The sequence below is a fragment of the Seriola lalandi genome, unplaced genomic scaffold (genome assembly GCF_002814215.2).
Source record: "Seriola lalandi dorsalis isolate HSWRI2012SDOR001 ecotype SW California unplaced genomic scaffold, Sedor1 jcf7180002050061, whole genome shotgun sequence".
Taxonomy (NCBI): Eukaryota; Metazoa; Chordata; class Actinopteri; order Carangiformes; family Carangidae; genus Seriola; species Seriola lalandi.
In genome coordinates this window covers 74,952-95,822 of record NW_019520614.1, presented here as the reverse complement: position 1 = coordinate 95,822, position 20,871 = coordinate 74,952, and the positions used below count along the sequence as shown (strand labels likewise).

Sequence of the window (20,871 nt, the reverse complement as noted above, 5' to 3'; positions counted from 1 at the left end):
TTTTTTTTACATAAAATCTGGACCTGAAGAAATCCTGTCTGCACTTGTTGGTTTAAATTAAATGAAAAAATACGAACTTCTATCTTGTGCAGACTTCTATCATATTTGACTGAGATCATTAAAAAAATTAGACCCTTGTTTTTCCAAAGAAACATGTTGAGTATATTTCGAAGGTTTAAGACCATAAATGTATTCCTTTCTAAGCCAGTAAATAAAGCTGATATTAATGATGAAAGCTGTGCCCTGTTCACACATCGCTCACTTATTCACTTCAAGTAAAGATAAATAAAGCTGCTCATGCTACTGCCCATCTGATGGGAACAGATTTAAAAAAAGGAGCCGTCCTCACAAACACCAGGCTCCAGTTTATACGCGTCATGTCAGAGTCAGTGAGCGGCCTTCTTTGCTCTCCTCCTCTTGTTCCTCCGTCTGACCTGGCTCTGGGCAGGTTCTGTCTCCACGGGCCGGGTCAGGTCCTCCATCTTCTCCTGCTCCATCATGGACGTCATCTTCAGTGTGAGCTCCAGCTCCTTCAGGACTCCGGCCAGGTCCTCCTCTGGGACACCCAGATCGATTTTACCCCCTCCCTCCTTGTGTTCGTGTAGGTGCGCGCCCTCGTTTACACCTAAATCGCTCCCTGACCTCATGTCTTCTTCGCTCGCTGCTGTAAAGTCGGACTCTCTCACAGCGTCTGTGCTCAGATCCTCGGCCTCCTCAGGTTTTCCTCCACCTGTCACATCCTCAGCAGGAATGTCTTCCACCAGGTTGGCTCCGTCGGCCTCAGTCCTCTCAGCCTCGGCCTCCGTCTGTGGACTGTGGTGCGGCTGATTGTGCTGACAACTGCAGCGGGACTGTTGCCAGTACTGATGAGGTTGCTCAGGATAATCTGTGAGTGTCGAGAAATTTCATGAGTCATTTATTCAACAACCATGATGCTGCACCTTCACTGACCTACCTATCTATGTATTACCTTATCCATGTATCGTTCCCGACCAGGGCTGCAGAGGTATTCAAGTGGGCCGACAAATCATTTGCAAAACAGAACAATGTTGGTGAAAAAGTGTAATTATATATATATAAAAATAAATAATATTTTAAAGTGTTTTGAAAGAAAATGATTCTTCTTTTGTTTCTCATATTAAGGACAATCACTATGATAAACCAATGATGGAATGAGGAACCAATGAGGAACATTTCAAGGACCTACAGAAATGACAAGAATGAGCTGGGACACTCTTCTGTGTCACATTATGACTTTGTAGTTTATATTAGTCTTTATGTAAACTCCTAAACTAAGATATCAGATTGATTTCCTGTCAGCACAATGTGATTAAAATTAACTTTACAGAGACATGAAAGTTGTTTGAGATACATAAATTATTCCACAACACATTATTTTGCCTTCAGTGTTTATCATTTCCTCGACTAGATTTTTTCCAGTTTACTATTAAATGGTGAACTTGACCAAAATCACTAAACGAACCAACAAGCAGAAACAGAGTTCACATGATCCATCTCCTGCTTTAAAGACATGGGACACATTGAGAGACACTGGTCTGATCCTGAAGGTGGTAAGAGGTGGAGTTTAAAACAGAATTCCTGCCTTACACATACAGCAATTCTACGTTGATGCAACATTATAAAGTAGTGCAGTGTTCAGGTACCTTCCCAGTTGTCCTGGGCTTTCTTCTCTGGCGTGATGCCCTCCACCAGCTGGCCCTCCTGCATCACCCGGGTTATCTCGGTCAGCTGCTGCAGCAGGCTCTCCTCCTGATCGGCCATCACTCCCTTCACCCTGCAGCACAGACACAAAACCCAACACTCGTCATCATGACGTGTGCAGCTTATCCTCACTGTTTCCACTGATCTACCTCACAGTTAAACTTACATATTTAACACCACGTTTCTTTACTATAATTATACACTGATTAATTGAAGGCAAATCAGGGACTCTAGAACTAACAAGAAGCTTCTTTTATATTTTTCTAGAAATACTACTTTAACACAGCTGTTTCATATTTGTGAGAATAAAGTAAAAAAAATAACAGATAAACTTTCATATTTTGAAGTAAATATACTGTCGTAACTGATAGTAATGAGTAATTCATTTTTAAACTTATAAACTAATAAGATTTAAATATGCAGTCCAGTCACACATGGAAGTGTTGAAAACAACCCACATAACAACAGGAAATGACCTTTATGGGAGGGTCATGTTTGTCTCATTCTTTGCTGTGGAATACATTATTGTATGAGTTAGAATTGCATTAACGAAGGGAGGGGAACTGATGATATGATGATCCCTCAGCAGAGGCACACACCCACCTGTCAGGGCTGTGGTGGGCGTTGGAAACAATGTTCTCCATCACCAACTCTGTTTCCCTCAGTTTCTCCTGCAGCTGAGCCAGCTGGAAGTCAGCTGGAGGACAGAAAGAGAAGGAGGTGAAGAGTGAGACCGATCAAATGAAACTCCAGATCTGTTAACCTCAAGAGGAAAGTATCTAATAGACCGACTTGTGCAGGCAGGTGCAGTTTTTCCCACAGGTTTTAAACACAATCTCAGCTCAAACAAACTACAATACAGATAAAAATCAACCGAGGAAATGGTTTAGTAAATGTGCAGTTGTTGTTTTCACAGCCGGAGAAAACCGACATTCATCCAATTACTTCACACTGCAAGAAAATGAACGACAGCAAAGCTACCAGAGGAAGAAATTTAGTTCTCGTCCTGGGCTCTTGAACGTGCACTACACAAAGGTCAAGTGTGTGGTGGTGGTGACTGTCTGGGCTGCCCTCACAGTGGTGGAGCTGGTCAAACGGGTTCAATTACAGTATGGAAGCAGTGGTAAAATAAAAATAAACAATCATTCCTCTCCGTTGATGTTCTTAGTTTCAGTAGTTAAAGAACCAGAAATAGCAAAAAAGTCATTGATTTCATTTCCACATAACAAAACAATAATTAGGACCAACCATACTATGTTTATTTGACAATTTTGATTATTATTTGTTTTATTTGCCTCATCTGACAATTAAAATGACTAATTAATCAATAACACGTGTTACTGTGTGATGAGGCTAAATCTAGAACTGTCACAGCTAGAGTTGACCCCAGTGCCTCGTCTGGAGGGAAACATGCACAGAAAAGGGCCGACGCCGCCCTTCAGGGCCGTCCAGGTGGTAGAACAAACCGACATGAGCTCTCGGGAGAACAAACGGCTGGACAGGCAGGTGTACAGCATGTTCAGAGACATACAGAGCTACAATACTGTTAAAGAACTGAGATTGAAGTAAGTGCCAAAGTTGCTAAATGCTAAAAGAGCGAGTATGTTGTTGTTGGATGGTACTCACTGATCTTTCTCTTCATGTTCTCTGAGCGGACTGAAGGAAAGCGGCTCTCTGTCGGTTTGCTGCTGCTTTTAGACGTGATCTAACAGGGAGACAGCAAAGTCTGAAAACAACACATCACAACAAACCTCACAGCAACGTGTCTGTCTGTGTTCAAACCACTTCCACACTCACCTTCATGTCTGTCAAACATCATTCTTACTTTTTAAAGTAGAATTTAATTACTTATTTTGTGCTTCATGGTTTTATTTTTATTTCAATTTGAAATATTTTATTTAGAAATTGATAATGTAGATTTTGATGCAATAAGGGAACAAATGTTGTTTAGAGCTGCAGCGAGTAGTAAATTCAACAGAAAATCAACTGGCAAATTTTTATTTCAAGAACAAAATGCCAAAATCATTTGATTCCGGCTCCTCCAATGTGAATATTTGCTGGTTTCCTCAGTCTCCTACAGTAAGAGACTGAATATCTCTATATGATTTTGGACAAAACACGACATTTGAAGAACATTTCTTTGGGCTCTGGGATGATCATTTTTTCCACAATTTTCTGACATTTTATTAATAAAACAGTTAACTGAGAGAACAGATAAATTGTTAATGAAGGTAACAGTTAGTTGCAGCCCTACCGTAGTTTGGAATATTTTGATACCAATAAGAACCCTGAGTTTCAATGCAACAACACCAAACTTCTACGTTTGCAATACTAAACTTGTCAAGCAGCCTTATAAGAACTTAGCCAAATGAAACAACATTGGAAAAATAAGGAATATGTCAGATCAAAGAATAAATAAACAAGATTACAAATGTCTAACATTCATTGCCAGGTTGCCAAAGTTAATACTTTGAGCTACAGATACATTTCAGTCTGTACCAAAAAGTACTGAGGTTTCTTACCCAGCCCTTCTGTGACATTTTGAATGCAGGACTTTTAAACATATTATTTCCATTAAATGAAATCCTGTTTATTTTTGCCTCAGGTTTTTAGACGTCTTTGTATATGCTTTCAGCTTTCTGCCTCCACTGCACAAGCTTTTGGTTATTTTTAATTCGTGTAAATATGCTTCGTAATAGGAGTAATCAATGTGCATTCAAATAAAATAAAGAAAATAAACATTTTAAAGGAATACCAAAGTACTGTGGTATTAAAACTTTTACAGCACACATCAGCTGTGTATTGCGTCTCCAGGATTTCACCTTGAACAATATGTAGAGGATGTAGAGTAAGATCCCGAAGCCGTACACGGGGATGATCTGTCCTGCCAGGTTGGATTTGCCTCCGGTTCCCGCCCCCGTTCCCACTCCCTTTGCCTTGGCTATGGCCTCAGTGTTGTGGGCTCTGGAAAAGCCAGCGCTCGCAGCCCTCTGGCCACGGCCCTCCGGGGCCGTCTGACGGTGCACCATCGGAGGGAAACGACCAGAACCTGCAGGGAGGGGAAGACGGGTGAGGAGGAAACGTGACTAATGTACAACATAAATAACAGCAGATAGAATATAACACAAACTCAGTATCTGACTGGTTGTAATGAAGGGATTTCTTTGGTACTTCCTAATCTTTTAAATCTGCAGCATCTGTTGAATGTGGCTTCCATTTAAGTAACCGTCTGATGTTATAAATATCCTGTTCTTGCCACAACTGGATATGAACAATGAGCTTGTAAACTGAAGTCAAGTATTTTAAATCAAGGACATACAAGTAGTTGTATTGTGACATTTTTATAGAGCCCTTTACTCACTGAAACTGACAGGGATAATTAAAGAACATAAACAACGTTTTTTTGGTGGTTTGACTCAACAGCCGAAAAGATGCATCAAGCCTTAAAATGACTCCATTAAGAGGATGGATAATGAAAGTACAGTTTCAGTTCATTCAGTTTGATATTTAAATAATATATGTTAGGTATTTAAAAAAAGATATTGAAAAAAGACAATTAATAGTTTAGAAAATACAGCCCTACAATAAATCCCTACTTCATAAAGGTTTATTTGTTGATTAGTTGTGAAACATTCTCTGGTTCCTGCTTCTCAAATTGAGGATTTGTAGCATGTTACTTTTTTATCTTTGTAAATTTAATATATTCTACATTTCGACTGTCTGTCAAACAAAACAAGCAGGTGTAAATGGAGCTCTGGGAAATTTAGTCACTATACTAGCCCTAAGCAAAGATTACACACATGCACGACATAAAATCATTAGATTAGTAGATTGTGTTATTTTTACTTGGCTTAATATTATCTTTATTTTATACGTATTATTATAATCATTAAAAAAAAAAAAAAAATGAAGGTGTCGGTATTTTAGCGCCCTCTTCAGGGAGGAAAATGTGACTGCAACAACGATGATCCATCGGTAAACATTTTGTTGAGGTACAAAATAAATAGACATTATATCACCGCTATAAAAGCCAGTAAATTAAAAGCCTTCCTCCTCCCCCAGAAAAGCCTCCACACATCGAGCTGGAGGCGTTTTGACGACCAGGAGAAACCGTTAACGGTGACGCACCCTCCGGCCGCTCAGCAGCATCCTTCCTCCCTCGGGACAGCAGCAGTTTGGGAAGCAGCAGCGCGACGCACAGCACGAGACACGTCGCGAGAGTGACCTTCTGAAACGTTGACATTACCATGACGACAGGTAAGCGGTCACCGTCCTACTGAAGAAACGCCGGGTTCTGACAGGTACACAGTGAGCGAGCAGAGGAGCGGGGCAGGTTGAAGTCGCTCGGCTGGACTTCCTTGTGTTGGCTGAAGGAGCGGAAGTGGACCTGGGCTGTAACTACCGTATTTCACCGCTGGGTGGCGCCAAAGGACCGTCTGAGTGATTTTAATGAGCGGTACAGCAGCCTGAGAATTAACACTTATTAATATAGAAAAGGTTTTATGTACTCAGGAAATGTCGACGCATAAACAATTGTGAGATTCCTCTCACAGTTTTGTTTAATTTAATTGCCCATAAAAAGATAAAAGTAAAGTTTGGGCAAATTACATCCTCTACCATCATTGTTTGGAAGGGGAGATAAGTAAATAGTAAGAAGTAAAATGCACTATTACTTTCTATTTCATGAACTTAAACAAGAAGAAAAAAAACTGTAAGTAAAAACAGCACTAAGGGCATGTGAAAAAAGTTTGGGCACCTACAAACCCACTCATTGGATTTCTCACAGGTAGAATGTTTTTTGTAAGAGGTGAAACTAACTACTAACTCTACTATTCCCTGGGATAAGTCTAAATGATTGATATAAACTGAAGTGTGTAAAATCTTGAATCCAGAGCTGCAGGTTTGTATAATCACTGAGATATATAACAGTTTTGAGTCTGTACAATGATTCTGATGTGTAATACACTACATAGCATATTACTTACTTATCTTAGACTGAATATATTTTGCATTTGCCGAACATTGATTCATTTCTTTGCCACGGTAACTGACATTTTTGTTTTGCAGACATTAATTCGTTTTTTTCCCAGCTTTTATTCTTTATTCTGTGCAGTCTTCCTTAATTATGTCCTGCAGCGTCATATTTTCTCCACAGGGATGATAAATATTTCACATAAACCTTTCTAAAGGAGAACTTCAGTTCACACATCTCTTCTGCTCCCTACCCACAGACTGAACTCAGTAATGAGTCAAATCAAGCAGCCGCCATCCTGTCATCTTAAAATGGCAACGTGTTGTTAAACAGCAGTTTGTTGAGCGCAATAATAGGGATCAAATCCAAATGGTGTCTGTCTCACATGCAGGAAGAGAGTTAACCTGATCCTGTCTAATGTCCCAATCCTCAAAATGTACCAGCTAATGAACAGGCTGATCTTTTATCTCAGAGATATTATTATACCAAGAAATATTTCAGTCTCCTTCCAGTGAAAAATGCTAATTGTTCATTCATTTGGGAGCTTCACACTATAGGATTGTGGGAGGGGTAGATGTAATTTTAGGAATTTGTAAGTAGTTTATTGAACTTTCTTCTGTGGAATAAAACACATCAGACAAATTATTATTGAAGGCAGAGAAATTCTAAATGATTTCCTCCCTCTGGTGTCATGCCCCTCTCTCGCTAATTATGGTTGTCTCGGTACATAAATAATGAGCAGCACACAAACTGAAATTAAAATTCAGTTTAATCAGTCGAGAGAAAAAAACAGCTTGAGATCAGAGAGGAAACAAAGCTACGGCGGGTTTGAGGCCCCACTCAGGCCTTCAGGGTCGAGAGGCGAAGAGACAAACAGTTGATCCTCCTCAGTTGTTGAGTTGAAGCAAACAGTATTTGCAAATAGGTTTCAGTTTGTTTTGGGACTTCCCTCGTGCCAGATGGGTGGGGCTCACCACAAAAAGACAGTTCACTGACTGCCAGGACGAGTTGACAATCACTGGGAACTTAGTATTTTTCTCTGATGGATGACTTGGTTGATGCTATGTGTGGCTTGATTGGCTTCACTCCGTCCGTCTAGTATTTCAGGTTTGGTGAAACTGACTCTACAAATTATTTGCAAACACTAGTTCACTCTATTTTTGTTGAATGCAAAAAAAGAAAAGAGGGCACAACCATAAGTGCTCTGGAAAATATCTTCCTCCAAGTCTGATTATTCCATCTTGGTCGATCTCTGGTCCGTCTGATCAGAAACAGTTTTCAGGATAGTTACCGTGCAGCGCCAGAGTAGAGAGTTCGAACATGGGCTGCTGGAAATGTGTTATTTCCACACATGGTTCGGTCTGAAACGGGAAGCTGCTGTGAGTTTCACAGTCCAACTGGCTCACAGTCGTCCTGGTCTGATCTGCAGAGAGAGAAGAAAATATAAAACAGCTCCGGATCGCTCTGTGTGGTTTCAGAGGTTCAATAAAAACATATGATCAGATGTACGTGTCCACTAATTGTGGTATAACAGAGGTTATTTGTCTTATAATAAATTGTGGTATACGTTGTGAATAAATGGTTGTGATTTGCTACACGGACAAATTCAATAGAAAATCCTTTTTCTCTTTTGGAAAAACATTAAATACAACATTTCAAATATAACAGTTTTATATTGTATTGTATATTTGAAGGAGAGGGCTGGCTATATTCCTTATTTGTCCTATTGTCAATAAATCCAACGATGAACTGATTATACTAACGAGTCTTATCTTTGTAGTCAAAGCCTGATATTATTGCTCTGAGCCACACGGCTCCATTGTTGTCCAAAAATAGTTAAACACATCAGTGAACCTCACTGTTGCACTGGTTGACATGTTGCTTCGTCATCATAATCACACACAGTTCACACAATCCTGCTGCTTTAAATACTCACTACAACTAATGTGTATTCATCTAACAAAGCCCTATTGTATTAGTTGTGTCTTACAGCTCTGTGCAGCATGGCTTATGTGTTAGATGAACTCTAGTATTTTATCAAGATCAACACGATGATTATCATATTTTATTTATGTCTTATTGCTGCTCTGAAGGTCTATGTGTCATACATAGTTATAATCAGTTTTGCTTTGCTGTGTTTTGTTGCTTTCTGTTGCTTGAATGGAATTGTTGCTGTATTACTGAACTAATGTTTTGCTGTTTCCTGTTGCTCTGCACAGCTTGTGTCTTGACAACGCTTGTTTTGTTGCTGTTGCTTTGTGGCCTCTTGTTTCCTTCTGTCTGTAAGTTTTAAACATCACATCTCACCTAAGGACTTCAGCTGGGAATTAGCCTGCTGGCTAACACTGGCTAACATCTACAGAAGTGTTGATTGATGTGTGTCGTCCTTGGAAATAAGTAAGTGAAAGTAAATGTTGATGTTATTGGTGGTATGTTAGAGATCTGCCTCCTCAGTAGGAACAGTGTGGTTTGTTGACATTAAGAAACATATAGAATAACGCCACCTTATCCTTTAAAAATAAACCAAAACTGACATTTATGTGAAAGTAAACCTCGTTTTCCAAGCTAAACTAAATAGTGAGCACTACTTACTAGTTAAATTATCACTTATCTACAAATGAGAAAATTAGCATATAACTAATATTATTACCTCCATCAAGGAGGTCATGTTTTCACCCGTATCTGTTTGTTTTTCAGCAGGATTTCGTAAAAAGTATTGAACCCATTTGCACCAAACTTGGTGAAGGCCCCGAGAAGAGCCCATCTGGATCATTTACTCTGAATTAGAGTTTTTTTCTAGTCTGCTGTATGTTCTTTGACGGTGGCCTTGGAGGAGGTCTGCGCTCTAGTTTGCGCTGGTTTCATTCTCCGCCTTGTCTTTTAAATCTACCTGTTGTCTATATTTGGAGTTGGAGATAAAGAAGCTGACGTCGACAGACCTGCAGGATTATCCGCAGGAGATGTGTGTGTGTGTGTGTGTTCATTAGAAGACATAAAGTTAAATGTCACTTATCTTATAGTGTTTCATAATAAAAAGGTCAATGGTATTCAGGTCTTACTTTGAAAACCTGATTTTCATTGTCTTTATCTAACTTATTATCCAGATGTGAAGTAGTGGTATGAAGGCCATGTTAGATATGTACATACATAATTCAGGTAGAGTGAGAACCAAGAAAAATACACACAGAAACGCAGTGGTCCAGTACTCACATTTATGTAAAATCTTATAAATCTATTTTTTTAAAAATCCTACATCAACAAAACTATTTGGGTCTTGAGAGAACAGTTATAAAGAGTTACAACATCTGGAAGCCAAAGAGCCTTCACTGAAGCCATTTTATCAAAATTACTGTGTTGGAGCCACATTTCTAAAGGAGACTCCCATTTTAACGCCCTCCAAACAAAATATACAGCAAACCAACAGCTGACAACACATGTATTAAACATACCTCACCTCTCACCTCCGTTTACAATATTGACTTGAGTTGGTCATGTCCTCATATGTAAAGACTTTTATTTTGAAAAAGAAAATGATCTCTACAAGAGTAGTTTCAACATGAACTCGGGAAGTTTTGAAACTAACCAAAAAGTAAAAGCTCTCCACTTCCAGAGTCGATCGCGTGTCCAGTGCGGTGTTGTGTATTTTATGAACTGTAGTTGTACAGTTAGTATTATAATTATAGGTTGGGCTGTTGGTGGCTTCAGGGAATGTTTTTGAACCGGAGCAAACCCTGAAACCTTCATAGCTGTGGAGTCTGTGGTATTTGCTGCACTTGCTTTCAACCTTGCTCCAACAATCTGCCCTCAGAGTGGACCACTGCTCACACGCCCATCCAGAGGCTCGATGCAGGAAGAGCTCTGCTCCCACAGGATTTATTTGTCTGCTCTTTAAAGCTTCAGAGAGACGCGTTTAAACCTGCAGCTCCACATGTTGCACCAGTTTGAAAAATGTGATTTCAGTCAAATCATGTGTCTGCTGCATAGACGACACTCCACCATGTCGATAAGCTCAGCTTCCTCTGGACAGACAGCTCGCTCCCAACAATCCACTGCGCTCATTGTTTTGAAGCTGCAGCAGATTAGTTGGCATTCAGTGAATATATCATCTAACAACCAGGTAACAAGATACAGTATACTGTATGTTGTCTTTGATGTGAGGTAATGCAGAGGTGGTGTGACAACAGATGAGACTAAGGGTCTTTGTCTGCTTCTCTAATGATTTACAGCTCTTCCCTGCAAATCCAGTCATTTCTCAGTACCAGACAACAGAGAGTGTGTGCAACCATGTTCGCACCGTTAACTACACCACCACACAATAATAATAATAATAATAATGATACGGGCGGCATGTTGGTGCAATAATTAGCACTGTCGCCTCACAGTAACAAGTTTCTGGGTTTGAACCTGGCTGCATGTTCTCCCTGTGCCTGCGTGGGTTTGCATTTTAAACTCTTCGTTGTGTGATGGCTTTTCTTTAGTGAAATATTTGCATTTTTAGGGCTTTTTTTTTGCCTTTATTCCAATAGCGACAGTGAGAGAGAGACAGGAAATTCAGGGAGAGAGAGGGGGGGGAGATATGCAGCAAAGGGCCGCAGGTCGGACTCGAACCCTGGCAGCTGCGGCCAGGACTACACCTTCATGGTGCGCGCTCCACCAGGTGAGCCAGGTTTAGCATTTTGTGTGGGTTGTGGTTGACCTCTACAGGGTTGCACATCAGTCTCCTCTGAAGCTGAACGGTACAATGTTGCAGAGATGTGGTGCTACAAATGATGCAAGGCTGCTGTTTTTTTCTGTCAATAATTAAAAAAAAAAAAGATATTAGCATTTAGCATGCATTTTGTGATCCACAGTGATGTTACAAGCTGCGAGTTGTGAGTTAGCACAATGAGCTTTACAGCTGCACTAATCTTTTACTCAGCCAAACTGAAGAACTTCTAAACAAGCTGAAAGACAGAAACAACTGACTAATCATTGCCCTATAAATTTGATGCAGAAAACACGTTGACAGACATGGAGCAGTATCATTAATTTGGAGTCATCAGCCACCTGATGAATCTACATCCAAACGTTCACTATCTTTTTAGCTCTGTTTTGTTCTCCATCAATTAATGAAAAAAAAACCTGGATGCTGCTGAGTGTTTGATTTGTAGCTTACAGTGCTGCTGCTGCTGCTGCTGCTGCTGCTGAGCTAAAGCACACTGAAGTGCTGCAGAGTTGGGTGATAATTGTTTGTGGGTTCGTCCAAGTAAGAATTAAACTTTAAACATACAAGTTAATTGCATCTAGCACAGCTGTACAGTATGTTTTAAAGTTAGGTTGTGTTTTAAATAGAGCCTGAGGGCACATGGTTCACGGAGTTGGCAACCACACCGACAACTACTTTGGTTTGCTGAGTTCAAGGGTAAATTATTAGACATTCATTGAGGGGATTGTTGGGGGCTTTAGGGAAAAGGGTTCAATTTATCGCATTAATGAAGACACATCTGGCTCTGAGCCTGTTTAATACGTGCGTCAGATATTCACAAGCCTGACTCACAACATGAATTAAATGATCAGACTTCAATCCATTTTCATAAACTGCCCTTAAACTGAACATATGTACGTGGATCCATAATAAATGTCACATAATGCAGTTTTTCAAAGATAATACGCTGCAACATGTCTTGGCATGGATTCTCTGATGTCAGCAGCCTCCTGTCTGAAGGCTCATGTCTACATATGGTCATACTTGGGATGAGCTTGTGAGTCCACTTGTATACCTTCCAGATATCTCAGTGCATGGTTTAGTTCAAACTGTCAGAGCAGCTGTCTGGGGCTGTAATTTATCGTCATCAGAACATTACCTCTTATTGAGGCTGCCTCTCAGCGCTGCCATTAAGATGGCCTCCTTCGTAGTCCAGCTGGCACAGGATCATGTTGTTCTTGAGGAAAAACTTGTCTCCCACGCAAAATCTGCAGAGAGGAATAAAAAATATGGAACTGGGTCTCGGTTCTTGCCGGAGCTGAAGTGAATCATGAGGTCCCCGAGGAGCATTTCAGGCATATTTTCAGAACACATCCACAGCTATGATAATCAGAAAATTAATCTTGCATGATTGCTGCTTGATTAACTATCCAAGATATATACAAAGTCGTTAACCCCTTGAGGTTTTAAACTGTGCAATAAATTTCATCACCTCCTGATTGCGGTGCATTGGTGCTATGCTCGTCATGACCAGTGAGCTCACGAGTACACCTCCATGATAAGTCAACTGAATTTGATCTCCCCGGCTAATTGCTCCCCTAATCTTACCTCTGGCGGCAGAGCTGACAGGCGAAGCAGTCTAAATGGTAGACGTTGTCTCTGGCTCTCATCACCATCTCAAAGGCAGGGATCATCTTACTGCAGGCTGCACAGTTCCCCGTCACCCCGAAGAGCCTGCAGAGAGAGAGAGGGCGACAAGCAGACCTGTAGTCTGGACACATTTCAGCCAAGAAAACAACTATGAAATGAGGGGAGCCTTAAAGGGAGTTCAGTAATGAATGAATGCTGTAACGACAGGGTGTTTTGTTGTGCTGTGAACGCAGCATAACTACAGTTTCTTTTCTGTTTATTTCTAAAAAGAAACACTAATGTTGTTCCTGTACTCAGCAAGCACAACATCAGTTGTAAAATCTCTCATAAACGGGACATAACTCTGATCTTAACTTTATTATACCAGCTACTGAACGAGAGCAGCAAGGTGGAGATTCACTGACACGAAAATGCCTGAATTTATATGAAGATAATATATTTATTACCTTAAGAACCAGGGACTTTGACTGTGTCTTAGATATAACAAACAGTCAGACTTCAGACAGACGTGTGAATTCATCTGTTGCACAAAGCAGTTTAGTTCTTGACTATCTTAAGCCGGACTGTGGCACACTGAATTCTGGGTAAATTAAGAGTTTTTTTCAAATAAAATAAAAAAAAAAAAAAAGGCCAACCAAGGAACTGAATGCAACCGCTGAGCTCTGTTTACCCCAGCAGAAAATATTTGTATACTGGAAGAATTCAACAGTTATAAGGACGTTTTACTTTGGAAATTCAGCGACGAGTGAAACAAAATGTGAGAAAGTAGAAGTGTAAAAAAACTTGATCTCATAAAATTGGCTGTGAACACCCTTTCCCTTCCCTTTCTCTCTCCATAACAATGTTAGCAAACCACAAATTATGAGCCATGTTTTTTCTTGTTGGGTGCTACTTGTCAGCACAGGTGTCATTAATTGTTACCATGGTAACACTGGTCTTAGACTTGAGTTAGCCTGGGGGTGTCTAATGTTTCTTTGGCTTAAAATGACTCAGTCTTTTTTTGTGAAACAGTCTGACTTGCATTAAACTAATCTATGAGCAAAATGAAGACTGGACCAACACTACAGACCAGTCTAAGATATCTTTGTGAAACCGGCCCCAGATGTATGTTTTCTGCCTCACAGGACATTTTTCTGGCTTTACAGGTAAGAATTTGAGAGTCCATTTATTACCCTCTTCTGAAACTAAGAATTTATGTGACAGCATTTGAACTTTGTCCTCAAACTACCTTAGAACAAACCCCGTGTTGTTTTAATACTCAGTGACTCTGTGCTGACCAGCTGCAGATCGCCTCACCTCTCATTCACCTCGCACAGAACGAACAAACGGCTCCCTGAGAGCCTGACACACATGAAGGTAAGTGGCCGCTGCTGATTTCCATACTCCATTAGAGGCCAAATAGAAAAAGGAGGCTTTGGGAGGAACCGCTCTGAAAAAAAAAAAACGATGGGAAGAGGGAGGAAAAGCGCTGAGCATGTGTATCCCAGAGCCTCGGATGACAAATGAAAAACGTCATCAAACGGGTGACCAACACGGGAACAAAAGCGAGTCCTAATTAACAGAATGTTCTGATCTAACGAGCCTGAGTCCTGAACACAGGCACCTGGTGGGTTTTTTCCTTCTCCTTAACAAGGCTGCGAAGCTCAATGCTAATTCTCTACTAATGGTCCAATTAAAAGAAATCACATGGTTTTAATCCTGCTCTTCAAAGGCTTTTGGTCTGCACCCTCGCAATGATGAGGAAAACAGGAGGCAATCTAGCCAATTTAACTGTCAAAAGGGGTTTTGGTCTCTTAAGTGCAGCGCAGCTAATGAGAGACTTAGCTCCAACCAAATCCAGCTGGATTGTACATGAGACTAACACATGAGTTCAGCAATGTGGCTGAGATATCAGGAGTTCTCCTGCTGACCTGACACCAGACGTCGTTATTCCAGGCAAGAAAATGAAGGGTATATAACTCCCAGAGGAGCGATTTGAGCCAGATTTAGGTTTGTGTATAAGTGGTGTCATCGAGATTCATGGTCAGGAGGTTGTTAAGGTGGAAGGCTGTTTAAAAACATACTAACTCAATATGTTCATTGTATATTGTATCACGGTCACGAAAGATCTGGTGACGAACAACCTCACTCCAAAGGTTTGTTCAGACAATCCTTTACCTGAAGGGTTCATAAAGAGGGTTTCAAGTGTGTTAAGTGTGATAAACTTTGCATATGCAACAAGCATGACGGACACTTCAGTATGGTGTCTCTTTGACTTGGAGTCATTTTCTTTAAGCAGTTGTTTTGGGAAATACACTTAATGTTATATTAAATATGTAAATATGTAGCAGGAACTAACAAGCAGTTAGCTTAGCTTAGCACAAAGACTGGGAATGGGGAAGCAGCTACCCCAGAACTGCTAAAGGTAAGAGAAGTTCCTCTAAAGCTTGCTAATCATATCTCGTTTGTTTAACTTGCACAAAAAACAAAGTGTAAAAATAACAATTTGCAGTTTTATGGGGTGTAATGTATCAGTCTATTTCTTGGCTGGGAGCAGTTGTCAGACAACAAGTGATGAGTAGGGAGTTACTGCCAAGACATAGTCCAGCAGTAACCCCCCCCCCATTAAACAGAGACTTGCCAACAGACATAGCCAAGGTAGCTGTTTTCCTGTCTTTATGCTAAGCTAAACCAACCAGCTGCTGCCTCCAGCTAGTTAATTAACTGCACAGGTATGGGACTGGGATCAATCTTCTCCTCTACCTCCAGGCATGAAACTGGATAAAGTTATGTCCCTAAATGTTGAACTACTCCTTAACATGGAATCGACTGATCTCATCACTATGTTGTCACTAATTTCTGTCTCTTTTCACTCTTTATTGTCTGATGAGTCAGTCAAATTAAGTGAAGGTTCAGTAAAAAGGTGAAGTAACCAGAGGAAGCCGAGCAGTCATAAACCACACGCTGCTCTGTTGTGGCTTCAAGTCCTTTAACAAACACTGGAAACATGCTGAAAGGTCAACAGTCTGCTTATCCTGTTACTGTACACTGCAAATCATTTAGTCCAGACTGTGTGAGCTCACTGTTGACTGTCTCTCTTGTTATCAACTCTCCTGAGCCTTTCACCTTCAGACTAGTTCAGGTTTTTATGAATGTAATATTTGTGTGTTTTAAACACATGGATCCAGCTTTAATGCACAGAGTCAAAACGGATTCGAGTAGCACAACCGAACATGGGTACAACATGACTGGACTCATATTATCTGTATTCATTGAGGCGTTTTGTAGGTTTTCTGAGAAACAAGACACTTCTCCTGAGAGTTTCGCCAAGTTTGGGGTAAAAATATCTGCAAACAGTTGATTATTTCTGTGACTTTGTACGGTTTGGCCATCTGTACAAGCTGTTGTTTTATTGTTTTGTGTTGTAACGGTACATGCATTATTGTGTTTGTACATTTGTCAGAACATTTCAGTTTCCACAGGGCTGTCAACAGGAGGCCCTCAGACTGCAGTTAATATCTGTGTTCTAGCACCTTCTTTGATAAACCTACATTATAAGATTTTTCTCTTTTACTTTGGATCTGATAGCAAATACTGTAAACTCTGCACTGGACTTGTGGGGTGATTTGTTTTGAAGCCGCATGATGCACCCAGTCATTTTCTCCATCTTCCTGACACACCTGTAGAGGGGTTAGGGTTACCTCAGGTAGTCCCTGCGGCAGAGGATGAGGTTGGCCCGGGTGTAGAGGGTGGAGCCCATCCGGCCCAGGTGGCAGTCACAGCAGGCGCACTTCAGACAGTCCTCGTGCCAGTACCTGTCCAGTGCCTGCAGCATGAAGCGGTCCCGGATCTTCCCGTTGCAGCCGGCGCAGCCCCTCGGCTTCTCTCTGGACTGGAGAGACACGAGAGACACACCTGGCGGGGGACGGTAGACAGGTAAACAGGTAGACAAAAACAGTTGCAGAGAGAGAACGACATGTCAAAAGTCCATCATGATTAATGACTGAATTGAAATGAATATGGAAATATTATAGGCATTGCATGCAAAATGCTTTGATCATAGTGAGTCACTGCAGTGAGTGCAAGGAAATTATAGAGATGTCTAATGAAGAAATAACCAGTTAAGTCAACTTTAATACAACAATAACAACAAATACAATCTCCTATCAGAATATATGATGAACACAATGTCAGCAAAGCACTATGAAGTCATTATTAGATGGACTACATATAGTCTAAACTTCCAGTTCCTATAAGACTAGGACAGTGATTTTCTGCTGGGAGAGTGTACCTTACCATTAATCTTAATAAAAGTATTTCACAGACTAAGCATCTGTTCTCTGCAGTTATTTTCATTTATTTTATGTTGCACCGTGGCACATAATCTTCCCAGTCCTAAAAACCTCTTCTTCTGTCTAGTTTTATAGTAGAACAAGGAAACACACACATCTACACTCAGTGGCCACTTTATTAGGTACACCTGTACAGTCTATTGTAATTTAGTAGGACTCTTCAATAAATTCTACCTTTTCAAACATTTTCTTAAATGTGTAAATTCAATGGTGTATGTTTATTACTGTTTATGTTTATTATTAATGACATCGTTAGATGTTGGAGTTGTTTTAAAACAGCATTACACTGAGAGGTGTGTATCATTTTGTGTCTGCCTTATTTACAACTGTGAACGTCTGAATATAATATAATATAATAATAAAAAAGCAGTCAACACAAACAAGTATAATTAAACCAGCACCTCTGTGACAGAGTCAACAAACACTGAGCATAAGAGTAGACTTCATGGCAGAACAGCTGGTTTGCATTAGATTGTACAGGTGTACCTAATAAAGTGGCCACTGAGTGTATATGTAATTATATCAGTTCAAACTGAAATACATCTCTGTACTCACTCTCCTCCTTGTCCAACACCATCCTGGTGGAGAACGACAACAATCCAACAGCAGGAGAGATGACACCTCTTCTTTATTCTTCTCCTCCTGCCTGCAGGACACCGCCACGAGGAGCGGTGATCAACACAGAGGGCTTTGACTCTCTGGATAAATTACAAGCCGGAGTCGCTCAAACTCCAGCCCCGCTCCTCATAGTCCCCGCAGAAAGCCACAAGACACAGTGAGAGAGTCGCTTTCTGAGCGTAAAAATAGCCCGCGGATGGAGGGAAGCAGCGTCCCCGGGTATCACCTTGCCGGCAGGAGAGGTGTCCTCAAAACAAGAGTGGCTGTGCTTTATCTTGGCTGATGTCAGTGCATAAGCATTTCTGTATCTGCACAGGCTGCGGCTGTTCCCCTCAAATGAGCTCCACTGCACAGACTGAGCCTCCACACTGCTCCCTCCCTCCCTCCCTCTCTCTCCCTCTCTCTCCCTCTCTCTCTCTCTCTCTCTCTCTCTCTCTCCACAAAAAACTCCCACAGTCAAATGGTTTTTTCAACGCTGCGTGCTAATTATATAAAGTCATTATGCTCAGATCTGATAGTAACCGCCCCCTCCCTCTCTGAATCAATTATTCAATAGACAGTCACACACCAGGACAGCTCGGGCCTGAGGTGTTTTAGAATGAGCTTATTCAACTCCAAGGACACCAATTATCTCCAGGGCGCCCTGTAGTCAAAGCTGTGGCTTTTCAGCACGGCAGATGCAGCGCCTTTTCACGTGTACGCGCGCGTGTGTGTGCGTCAGCATGTGTGTGTTTGTGTGTGTGTGCACGTGACATACATTCAGTGTGTCCATCCGTTATTTGTGTACTTAAGTGTATTTCTTTTCTAAGTCAGAAGTAGTAACAGCTCAGATGAGGATAAGAAAATACTCAATATTGCGGCACCACTCTCCAATAAGGCTTCCTTTATAAATAATTTAAAAGTGGTAAGTATTAGTTTTATTAATGGTTAATAAATGATTTACTAATGCTTTGCAAATTAGTCATAAGAGCAGCGATTGACAATTTAAAGAGGGAATAAAAGTAACCCAAGTAAACACACATAGAATAAATCTAAAATGTGCACATGTGAAGCATATAACATATAACATAAGACTGACAGTCTACTTAATGGATTATTAACTTATATAGCTATATTATTACCAATTTAAAAGGTAATAACCAACCCAAGGAGTTTTTCACAGTCTGCCAACTGTTTCCAATTAATGACTTATGACTTATTGTTTAATAATTAACAAAGCCATTAATCACAGTTTATAAACCCTTTAGATGGGATGAGAGGCCTTATCAGAAAGTGGGATCACAGGATACATTTGAGACCATTAACCTCTATAACAGCAGTTATTGGTGTCTTACCATAGCTCTTGAATATCACAGGACTATTTTAGCAAGGTAATTTATATAGAGTTTATAAAGTGGTTATGAAGTGACAAGAGACTCAACAGTAGACTGAATAGCAGACTGCAAGAGACATCATAAAGAAGTCAAGATAAACTACCGGTCACTGTAGGAGAGTTTAAATATAATTATAGGGATGTAAGTCATTGAATATTAAAGGAACACAGGGATGACAACAGTATAAAGTATAAACATAATAGTTTACAGACTGACCGACTAGCTTAGCAGGCTGACCTTGTAGGAATATTGTAGTGATATCATCACACCATAAAGAAGTTATATGTCACCATCATATCCCCTGTAGGGTTATTGCATATGAGATAAGAAACTACAGTAGCTAAAGCTACAGTAGATCTAAAACTAGACTTGGATTGTGTTGGATCTGCTATGATATGTGACATGTTTTTTAGGAATATACGCGATGAAAACTGAGTGTAGCAATATGACAACTAAACCATGTAGGAATAATATTGCGATATTAATAATAATATAACATGCTCACCATGATGAGATAAGTGATCACATTAATTAGCTTGGAGATCAATAGAAATATAAGCAAAACTGGAATTTGTCTGAAAAAGTCTGATATGTACGGATGCAACTATTAATTTAATAACTGCCTTAATCTGCCACGTATTTTCTTGATTAAATGATTAATCATTTATGGTTAGAAAATGGTTTTGTCCGGAAAACAATCCAAAACCCAAAGATTCATCAACTATAATATTTAGAAATCAAATATTCACATTTAAGAAGCTGGAGCCATCAGATGATGCAGAATCACGTAGATGACCTCACAGGACAAGAAAAGCAGCAAATCCTCACAAACGAGAAGCTGCAATGAGACCATGTTTGGAGTTTTTGTGGGATAAAACATTTAAATGATAAAAACTGATTACAAAAAGAATCAATTAATGGTTGCAGCTTCAGTGATATTACAGTATTATGAGAGATGTCATACTGTAAAGCAGATATAGCTCACTGTAAACTCAGTGAACCTGTGTATCATTCTACAGGTACCTGAGGGAATACCACAGGAATATTTAAGGACTGTGAGACAAAAAATCAGTTCTTGAATATTATAGTAATTTATATACACAATAGAGAGTCGTAGGTCACTATAGACTCACTAGTAGACCAATTATTCAAACTGGTCTTTGTGGTAGATCTATGACCTACAGGAGAACCACCAGCTCCTGAATATTATAGAACTACTGGAGATAAAACCAGTTAAAAGTTATATATAGTAACTATGCTGTACTTATTAATGGACCTAACACACACTGTGAGGCCTCTCACACAGACTATTAAGGGAATAACATGGATGAAATCTAAATAGCCTTGGAATTCACTGTTGACTCCCAGACCCACTGTAAGTCACTATACTGAGGATTTAGGAATAGAAACACCACAAACTATGGGAAGGTCATTATTTAAAGTTAATATTGAGCACCACAGAGATGTTATTAGTCCCTGTGGATAGATTATTGGAGAGTAATAGTGATTTTTCATTGGGCT

General features: G+C 40.2%; 2 protein-coding genes across 2 annotated transcripts; both read right to left on the bottom strand.

The window, feature by feature from the left end:
- Positions 1 to 6: 6 nt before the first annotated feature.
- LOC111649167 (protein RIC-3-like) lies at positions 7 to 6,070 on the bottom strand. Its single transcript, XM_023398920.2, has 6 exons — positions 5,851 to 6,070; positions 4,545 to 4,771; positions 3,349 to 3,427; positions 2,326 to 2,419; positions 1,665 to 1,795; positions 7 to 886 (listed from the first exon to the last, which is right to left on the bottom strand). The coding sequence occupies exons 1-6, from the start codon at positions 5,969 to 5,971 to the stop codon at positions 387 to 389; spliced, it is 1,152 nt and encodes a 383-aa protein (XP_023254688.1). The 5' UTR covers positions 5,972 to 6,070; the 3' UTR covers positions 7 to 386.
- Positions 6,071 to 7,445: 1,375 nt separating this feature from the next.
- On the bottom strand, positions 7,446 to 18,364 carry LOC111649170 (rhombotin-1-like). Its single transcript, XM_023398925.2, has 5 exons — positions 17,915 to 18,364; positions 16,709 to 16,922; positions 12,987 to 13,112; positions 12,538 to 12,646; positions 7,446 to 8,117 (listed from the first exon to the last, which is right to left on the bottom strand). Exons 1-4 carry the CDS (start codon positions 17,934 to 17,936, stop codon positions 12,541 to 12,543), a joined length of 468 nt encoding a protein of 155 aa, XP_023254693.1. The 5' UTR covers positions 17,937 to 18,364; the 3' UTR covers positions 7,446 to 8,117; positions 12,538 to 12,540.
- Between the last annotated feature and the right edge of the window lie 2,507 nt (positions 18,365 to 20,871).